Source organism: Haplochromis burtoni, unplaced genomic scaffold (genome assembly GCF_018398535.1).
Source record: "Haplochromis burtoni strain Fernald_Lab_line unplaced genomic scaffold, NCSU_Asbu1 Contig_1679, whole genome shotgun sequence".
In the NCBI taxonomy this organism is placed as follows: Eukaryota; Metazoa; Chordata; class Actinopteri; order Cichliformes; family Cichlidae; genus Haplochromis; species Haplochromis burtoni.
In genome coordinates this window covers 5,685-15,643 of record NW_024584040.1, presented here as the reverse complement: position 1 = coordinate 15,643, position 9,959 = coordinate 5,685, and the positions used below count along the sequence as shown (strand labels likewise).

Sequence of the window (9,959 nt, the reverse complement as noted above, 5' to 3'; positions counted from 1 at the left end):
CATTCCACCAGGTGATGCATTAGGCAGAGTTGCAATTGGAACTGATTGATCTCCAATGTGACATTGCCTTAGGAGAAGTTCAACTTTCTTAAACTGGAGGAGTTTTATACTTTATTAAGACCAACAAAATCTACAAAAATCCAGAAGCTGGCACGGAGGATGCTGATGTTTTTGGCGCTACGTGTGTGTGTTTGTGAACAGTCTTTTAGTGTGATGAACACCACCAAAAGAACCCCACAGGTCCCATTTGAGTGATGAACACCTCCGATCTGTTCTGAGAATTGCCACAACAAAACTAACACCAGACTTTGATGCACTGGCAAAAAAGGTTGATCAACCACACTGTTACCACTAAAAGTAAATGTAAGTATTAACACTGAAATTCCTTTGTAAACAATGAATGGCGAACCCGACCACATTGTCATACTTTCCAGCACAGTGTAGCCCCTGAGTTTGCACAACCCTTTTCTACAGTATAACTCTCTTTCAGACAAATCACCCAGCAAAGCATATTTCATTTAACTAAAATAATCTAATTAGTTTTAACTTTCTGTTTAACAACAAAGTGTAGAATAAATGCCTATTAATCTCTTAATAGTAATCTCTTAATCTCTAACCTCTTACTCTATCTATTGTCATTTATTAGATTTGGGTCAGATTAGAAACTTCACTGAAGTAACACAGTGGATTTTTTCTGTGTAATCGTTTCATTAGAATTCACATGGTTAGATGTATTATTTTGGCACCACAATCTCCAAATCCTTATTTCTTTATTTTCTTTCTTTCTTTAATAAAATTATGTAGACATGAGCCATTTTGCAATCTGGGATACTTTATTTGTTCATTTGAACAGGTGGAAGGACATTTTCCACAGTAAGAAAATGTTTTCTCTACTTTTAAACCAAATATTTTCTAGTAATTCAGCATAGTTCACACTTAAAGTTGTGCCACGAAAAAACCTGCCAGTGGCCTCTGCAGGGCAGAATCAGCAGACATAAGCCAGCAGTTCTTTGTGACAGGAGGGTCGACGCTGTAGTCAGTAGCGTTGTCACTACAAAAGCAAAACAAGCTCATGTCTTGGTGGAATCTTAAACAGTTTTATGTTTTGAATGAATAAACTGAAAACATTACAAAAAATTTACCTTGTAACATCTATCTCTTGGTTTTTAATCTTTAGTTTTGTGACAGGAACTTGCTGCACCACCTCATACACTGCTGGCTTTACAGCTGGAAAAAGGGAGTAAAACAATGAAACAAGAACTGACACTGAAAACCAGATACTAAAACAGACACAGCAACAAGATACTTTTACAGAAACCACTTATGCTCAGTGCAAACTTTGTTAATATTCTTAACATGACACTGACAAATTCATTTATTTCTTAAGCAATGAACAAAGTATGTGCATGCATGTCGTTTCACTCACCTAAAAGTCCTTCGATGTCGTTGGTTGAGGGTTGCTGTCTTAAAACAGGCCAAAGGAGTCTTTGGCCATTTTTCTCATGTTGTGAGATGACCAGGAGAATGTCATCAGATGCAATGTGAATTTCAGTGTCGCGCACAATCACTGTCACACTGGAAAAATATGGACTTTATATGAATATTTTAAAGCTCTTTGAAGATTTTAAAAACCTTCACAGATCATTTCACTAGTCTTGGCTGACTACTGTCCGACTGAGGGCTGTAATAGACATTTCACAATGTCACAACTCCATGTAATCCAACAAACTTGCTTCCACCTGGAAGGTACAACAAGGCAATGATACGGTAATAGAAACTTTTCTAAGCTTGACAAAAGCTAGTGTCATTGAAAATAAGTCAAGTCACTTTTTGTGGTTCACCATGAGTGTGCAGGGCCTTTGATTCAAGCATTGGTTGTAAAAAAAAAAATTCATGAAATTAATGAAAACTTTATAAATATTACAATCCCAAAATATCAGCACGCACCTTTGGATTTCCTGCTACTCGATCGAAGATTGATAATCGTCACTTATGTATCTTCACTTGGGTGTTTCTGTATAGATCTGCATACATGCATGCATCCCTGACAGTGTTTTGATGATTGTCCTACAGGCCTGTCCTCCAAGCCTCTGGGAAATCTGGATGTGCATGTGCTCTAGAGCAGCTGCCAGGCATCTCGATACCTGGTGGTGTGTCAAGTTGTATCTTCTATGTGTCAGACTGGTATTACAAGCAATCAGTAGCTGTGTCCCAATACAGGGGCTGCATCCTTCGGAGGCCGCATTTGAAGGCCGATTATGTCCCAGCCAGGTGACGAAGGCTGTCCCAATTCGAGGGCTGCTCCAAATGCGGCCCACAAATGTGTCCTCCTATTCCCCCGATTTGAAGGATGGGTCAAGTGGTCAGGCCCAGCATATCCCAGGATTCATAGCACAGCGGTGGATAGTTTTTGTTTGGTTTTTTTTTTAAAAAATGGCCAACGGCTGAAGGGGGGCAGCCGAAGAGTACATATTTAAAATTAAGTATTGAATTTTGTATCACTTATTTATGTGGCGATGCAAATGTTTAACTAGAGATGGCACGATACCACTTTTTTATGTCCGATACCGATATCATAAATTTGGATATCTGCCGATACCGATATGAATCCGATATAGTGTTTTTTAATCAACAAAACTGTTTTTTTAAATATCTTGCTGCATTTTGTATAAGTTCATACTCAAGTTTAAAACAACAACTACACTAAAGCTATTCTGTTATACCTGTATGCAAAAAAAATATTTCATAGTTCAGCAATACTGATCAATCTAATAAACTTAAACCTACACCATCCTCCCTATTCTGGTATTTTAAAGAGTACTTAGCGTAAATATTAAGCAACCTAACTAATAGGGTTCCAACTCCCAGCAACAACAAAAATAAATAAATAAAAAATAGGGAACCACCCCACGCTCCACCTCATGATGCTTAATCGACGTAATCAACTTAATTTGATGCAGTGTGAAAAAAAATGCACAGAAATCAATTATTTTTCAAGAATAATTAAATAGATTCAACATCTTTCTTCAACAAAATTGCAGACTGCACAGATGGTACCTTCCCAAAGGAAAAAGTACTATAGCTTACTAGGGTATATATATTAGACTTAATAGTTACTATATACAGTAATGGACTTCTATTCATTTTACATCAGATTAAAACTTTGGGTGTCAGATAATTATTTATTAAAAGCTAGACATTTTAAATGAGAATAAGAAAGAAAAGTATGTCTTTGTGCCCCCTTTTCCCTGTTAATGCCCTATCGGCCCCCCTGGCTAAACTTTGCTAGATCCGCCCCTGCACAGTTACCAGCCGTCAGCTACGTAGAAAAAGATCCTGGTGTAGAAAGTAATATTAAATAAATTCTAACAACAGCTTATCAAGCTTAAACGTGCTGCTGTTGTTCAGCCGCTGGTTTCCTCTTTCTGGTGCAAAGTGGGCCAAAAACAAACAAGAGAACGGACTCGCGACAGAAAAGCCGATCAGCTGATCATTAAGCAGTTTCATGATTGAAGTAGCAGCAAGAAGAGGCAGTCGCTTGTTAAGCTTAACGCAGGAATGCTTTACATTCAGAGATGGACTTACACACTTGCTTTACTTCTCTCGGGATAACTTTGTCGGAGATGAAATGCCGGGTTGCTAGCGAAGCTCCACATGCTATCCAGACCACCGACAGGTCCCGCATGCCACAGCCGCTCTATCACGTGATGCATACTGCTCCGACGTGCTAACTTCTGAGGCGAGTTACGGCGTGTTGCAAGTTTTGTGAGGTGCTTTCGTGATATTTAATGGATCGGATTACATTTTTTATTTTTCTCCAATATCCGATCCAGTAATTTAGGTCAGTATCGGACCGATACCGATACGTAATATCGGATCGGTCCATCTCTAGTTTTAATAACAAAGAACATTAAAACATTAAAACATTACTGTTGGCACATGGTGGCAACGTCACGTGACATTAGTGATGTTAGTGCCAACGGTTCACTTGTTAAGCTAAAAAAAATTTGGCCAAATCTCACAAAATACTCCGTACAAAAAAGTGTAGAATCAAAATAATAAACGGCCCAAACTGCCCTTTTAAGGTTTCATTTCCCAGCAAATGTTTTGTCATATAAATAACTGACATCAGAGATGTATATACTGATTGCCTCATGTAAATCCTGGGAAAAGAACTGAATAAGGGCACACATCTGTAAACAATACTGTGAGAACATACGTTTTGACCATTATATTGCAAAATCACCTGCCAACTGTTGAGGGATCCTGTCCAGCAGCTTGATATGTCACTGTCTGTCCATCTCGTACAGTGACTCTCTGTGATTCAGCATCAACCTCAACATGCTGATGAGTTTTGAGGTGTATAAAAATTTTGCTGAAACCTCCGGTTGCAATTGAATCTAGCTCACCATTAACAGACAGGTCTAGAACAAAAGAGAAATGCTGCTGTTTAACCACTAGGGGAGAAATATGAAAATACTCACGAGAAAGACTACTACTGACCTCTGCTGGGGTGGTGAAATAGTTTAAGGATTATAGCTCCACTGAAGTCAAAGCAAAGTGGAACAGTCTGATTCCCAGTTGAGTTGAGCAAAAACCTGTGGAGAAGAGGAGCTGGAGGTATAGAGACAAAAAGTTAGACTGGAATCTGAAAATAAAGACCTGTGCAATCAACACCTACTCAACTCTTTTAATGCACTGGGCATTTTTGAATTTTTTTTTCAGAGTTTTGGAAAAGTAAACATAAAACACTTCTTTAATTTTACATACTTTGTCTATTTCACAATTCTGAAAATGAATCAATTTTTATATTAAAAAAAAAAAAGTTTCCCATGCAGTCATAGAATGTTAGAAAACTTGCCTTAAGTTAAGAAAGTGTCATGGTGATATAGATTTTTTTTAAATTTTCACCTATAAATACAAGTTTTCCAATAAAAGTGTAAGAGACTTTATCATGCATAGCACTAAAGACCATTTTATCCAAAAATTGTTTTTCCCCTTTTCTTTTTTTTTTGAGGATTTTTTTTTCCAAAGTCCCCTCTTTAAAGTCTTTGATTTTCTTAGAAAAAAAAAAGTATTCCATCTATGCAATACAGTACCGTCAGTTACTTCAATTGGGACATGGGTAGCCTTTAAATAACCTGCAAATAATTTAAACAGCACTAGTTACATAGCAGAAAATTTCAGATCTCTGGTTGACATTGCATGACAATAAAAAATCTTTGACTGTCTTAGAACAAAAAAAGTATTCCATGTATGCAATACAGTACCTGCATCTTCATAGAGCACGTCATCGTAGGAGCTAAACCCATAATGTAAATCAGCAGCTGTAAAAAACATTTACACACATTACATAAAGTTAATATTGCTAGAGGCAATGCAGGGGACATAATAATAAATAAGGATAACTAATTCATTTATAATTGAGTTTAATTAATGCTTTTACTAACATCCATGCCCTGACACTAAAGTTCTTAACTAAATCTTTAAATAGCTCACTCTCTCTCACACACACACACACACACACACACACACACACACACACACACACACACACACACACACACACACACCTTTAGTGGTGTCTCCCATGGGGATTTCTAATCCTACACTAACCTAGCCACTAGTACCACCCAATTTAAGCTGCCTCAGCTTGCATCTTACATCCTGCTTCTGTCTGACTCACATCTATTTGACTCAGTCTATTTCATACTCCCTTTCTTTCATTCACAGAACATCTCTGTACTGTAAGCAATCGTCTTCTCAGCTGAACTGATGAATGTTGTTGTATTGGTTTGATTTGCTCACCAGAATGAACCCACCGACTAGAACCCCCACTAGCAGGAGTAAGGTGTGCTAAATTGGGTTGACCTCCTGGCGACTGCCATCTCCGTGATGTTTCACCTTCCTTTGGTTTATGAAGCACATCTGTGTTTTCTCCTGGAGGCTTTGTGACCACCATAGATGTGAGAGGGGTCACAAAACTGTACTTCAGTGACAGCTCCATAGCTTCCTTCTTCACTTTCTCTTTCTCAGGTCCAGATAATTGAAGCCTGTGTGACAAAGTGTAAAATGGTTTTGTATGTAACTTCACACATTACAGGTTTTAAGCTGAATCCATGTCCTAAAATATGTATCTAAGAGATTTTCTTCACTGAAAGTCAATTCAGCAAAGTTCATAAAAAACACACAATCTATTGTTTGTTACAGGCAAAATACAGTCTTGCCAAATCATAGAGATCCATTACCAGACCATAGACAGCTTTGCTGTCTATATTGTCCAAATCCTTAGCTTCTGAGAAACATACTTGTATGATTAAGTGTAAAAACTCTGCCTTTAAAAAGATGTGAAAAACGTTGTTTTTGAAATTTAAGGAGATGAGTGATGATGAACAAACATAATTGTACTAATATAATTTTATGTGGGAGATGTACATGACTATTTAATAGAAAGGTAAGAAATGGAGATGTTGATGTCAAACTATTCAACACTGAAGAGAACACAGTTTATTACTGCAGGCATATTATCTGATGTCCCTTTAACAGACTTCTACTTGGAATTTTGGGACTTAATTTCAACCTGCTGCCCTGATCTAACAAACTTAAAACATATTGTCTTACTGCAGTTCACCTGTCTTTCTGACACCTTGTATATTCAAATTTCATTCTATACATTCAAGTTTCAGTCTGTATGTTTACATTTAATTCTATATATTCAGACATCCATTCAATATATCCAGACTTTTCTTATAATGTATATATAATGTGATCCTAAACAGCATTCAATGATTATATATGCTTAAAATATCAGAAAAATAAACAAAGAAAAGTATAAAATAAATACAGTTTTATATATATTTTTTATTTTATAGTGTTTTGAAGACACTGATGTAGAGGTAGAAATTTTAAAGACATAACAGCTGATAACACATTTCAGAGTCATACAAGGAAAGATGCTGTAAGTCAAACTCACTCTTTGTCCAGAAGCTGTTTAACTGTGAGGTACGCCCAAACCCTCTGGATACGGTCATCAGACACTGTTCCAGTGGATTCCACGGTTTCATTTGGATTAGAGAATATTATTCTTCTATTACTCTGTAATAATTTAAATGCAATGTAATGTCAGTCAACAGGGAAAACGGTTTAAGAAGAGTACTCCTGATGAGTCCTGTGGATTGATTCTTACTGAAATGGCCACAACTTGAGGGGTGAAGGTTTCAATATTATTATCTGTGATCTGTCCGGTCACCACAATCTCAGAACCATTATAATACTGACTGAAGTTAGTCTGGGTTAGATTGGTCCCACCCACATAGATCATTGTCACATCTGTCAGTAGAGGTGTGGCCACCTCTTCATAGAAACCCTGTTGACATACAGTGTGGAAGTGATACAAATCATGCTTTTTTCTTCTTTCAATTCTCAGGGGTTTCAAACCACATAAAAGAAGAGCATGCATAATTTAAATACCTTCAGCTGTAAATCAGCATCAGAGTCTTCATATATCCGCCGTGCCACACCGTTATTTTGCAGCGACATTTTCTCAAGGAAATTGAAATTAACATCAAAACCGAAACCGAGACAGTACAGTGGGAATTTGCCTGCAATAGCCTGTCTTACATTTGACTGGATTTTCTCCAGATTTGTCACCCCTGAAAAGAGACGAGACATACCCAGTTCAGCTCAGAAACAATGTAGTCTCATAAGTCATAATAAATCAGGACTTTTAACCACAATAAGCTCATAAAGATCTCAGTTTCATGAAATATTTGTGTACATTTGTTTACAGATGTGTTTTATTACAACCTGAGGTTGGGTCTCCATCTGTGAGAAGTATAAGGATAGATGCTGAACCTTCTCTGTTATGTGCATTCAGCATACGTGCTCCTCGCACCACTGCTTCATTTATGTCTGTGGCTGAAATGCAACAACAACAAATGCATTTTCAGTACTGCTATTCCCCTCCCAACTGTTGATATTCCAAAATGTGTATTTACTGCAACTTCTCACATCCTCTGTCTTGTATATTTTGTGCAAAGTTTTTGGCACTTTCCAGGTTTTTCCTGTTGGCCTGAACGAGTTCTCGCTTCCAGTAAGAAATTCTGTCATCAAAAGTGATCAGACCAAAGTGATCATCTTCTGCCAGATCATTCAGAATGTGGATTAATGCGGTCCTAGTCTGGTTAAGAAAACATAATTCATGGCTACATATTGTTTTTCTTTTCATTAAAAATGTAAAATAATATCAGAAACTGACCCTTCAAATACTTTACCTGCTCAATTTTTCTGCCCCCCATTGAGCCACTTTGATCAATAACAAAGACGACATTTTTTGGTATCCGTGGAAGATCAGATGGTGCAAAATGATGAACAAAGTACCCGTCAGATTTCTAAGGCGGCGTTATGAAAAAACAAAACAAAAAACAAAACTTGATTGGTTATAGGATTATTCAAGAAGCTTTTTAGCCCAAGTCATACGGTTTGTGTTGCTAAAAGACCAGGGTTTACCTTGATGTGTCCCAGTCCATTATCCCTGTTAACATCATAAACTATAACCAGATCTCCATTCATACCCTGATCTCCACAGCTGTCACACATTTTCTGTTGGTCGACTGTTGGATAGAAATACACCCATGCCTGGAAACAGAGTGAATCACAGAGTTTAGGAACTTGGTAGAGAGAGATGTCAGTGATTTTATTTTCTGTTTTCCTTTTTGGGCTGATATTTGTATTGTTAAAAATCCTAAATGAAACATTGTCAGAATTACTAATTTGTCTCAAATTAACGCAACATGACTTTACATACAAAGAGTGTTGGAGAAGCCCAACCTTTAGAAGAAAATGGAATGAGAATGTATTCAAGGATCAAAACATTAAACCAGATGTCATTAACAGGTGGACCATGGTCCAGGTTTTGAAAAAGCATTGGATGTGAGTTTAGCCATCCCATTACTACTCAGCCAATCAACTCTGTGGATTCCAGGTGATAAACACTGGTCTCTACAGTGCCAATAGTTGAGATGTAGTAAGTTGAAAAGACAGTATAAGAAGAAAAGATACAACACATGCAGTTTTACCTGCGCTTTAGGCAATTATAAACTGCCTGAAAGAGCAGTTTGTAAGAACTGATCTTTCCACTCTCTGGATTCAAATGGTTCCTGGGACAACTTTTTCAGGTTTAAGGAAAGTAGCCTTATGTATCCTGACAATGTTTGGCTCCACACACAAAAGCAAGGCAGTTTTGTCCAAAGTGAACATAATCAAACTAATCATCAGTGTGCACCTCCACAGGTGTATGAGAATTTTAAGCAAAGTTCAGTTCTATGCTGTGTGATCAATAATCATTTTGGAATTATTTTTCAAATTATTTGTCAAAAGGTTTTGCAATTGTACTGATTTCATTTGATTTGACAGTCGAAAATCGCAAACGAAATAATTTCACATTATGATAATCCGGATCTTTGCTTAAAGAAATGTTAGCTGAATACCCCTGCTTTCAACCCAATTCTTCTGTACAATGATGAGAAATGAGCTATAATTTTGGAAGAAATATCATCATTACCGTAATGGTTATTTGTGCATTTTGATCATTTTATAATCATACATTTTACACTCTGAGAATAAGCTGCGTCTTACTGCAAATTAATAATGATCTGTTAGTACCTCACACTGTCTATTAGAAAGCTGATAATTGTTTTACTGTTCTACAACAAAAAGATTTCAGTACCTGTTTATCTGCATGTGTTTTGGTGATGGCATTAGCGAGGACATTGGTGCTCAGGCCTCCTTTCACATCGATGAAACTGATGCCGGCTTCTTCGTGAATGTACACATCCACCTGGTAATAAATACAATAAAGTAAAATAAAAGATCTCATCATGTGTGCTGTTATCTCAGCATTTTCCACTAATAGATACCAAAAAGACAGTCACCTTGAAGTCTCTGACAGGCTGCATGGG

At 37.2% G+C, this 9,959-nt stretch overlaps 1 protein-coding gene across 1 annotated transcript in view; it reads right to left on the bottom strand.

The window, feature by feature from the left end:
- Positions 1-814: 814 nt before the first annotated feature.
- Positions 815-9,959, bottom strand: part of LOC102291747 (inter-alpha-trypsin inhibitor heavy chain H3) — a gene marked incomplete at its 5' end in the record, with an annotated part of 12,955 nt that continues 3,810 nt past the window's right edge. Inside the window, 17 exon segments of the mRNA XM_042217200.1 lie at positions 815-1,051; positions 1,143-1,227; positions 1,427-1,575; positions 4,247-4,424; positions 4,504-4,614; positions 5,100-5,141; positions 5,271-5,327; positions 5,809-6,053; positions 6,974-7,095; positions 7,187-7,366; positions 7,471-7,652; positions 7,807-7,917; positions 8,011-8,179; positions 8,274-8,390; positions 8,509-8,637; positions 9,728-9,838; positions 9,933-9,959. The exon segment at positions 9,933-9,959 is cut by the window's right edge and continues 24 nt beyond it. Coding sequence (XP_042073134.1) covers positions 937-1,051; positions 1,143-1,227; positions 1,427-1,575; positions 4,247-4,424; positions 4,504-4,614; positions 5,100-5,141; positions 5,271-5,327; positions 5,809-6,053; positions 6,974-7,095; positions 7,187-7,366; positions 7,471-7,652; positions 7,807-7,917; positions 8,011-8,179; positions 8,274-8,390; positions 8,509-8,637; positions 9,728-9,838; positions 9,933-9,959 — 2,130 coding nt within the window.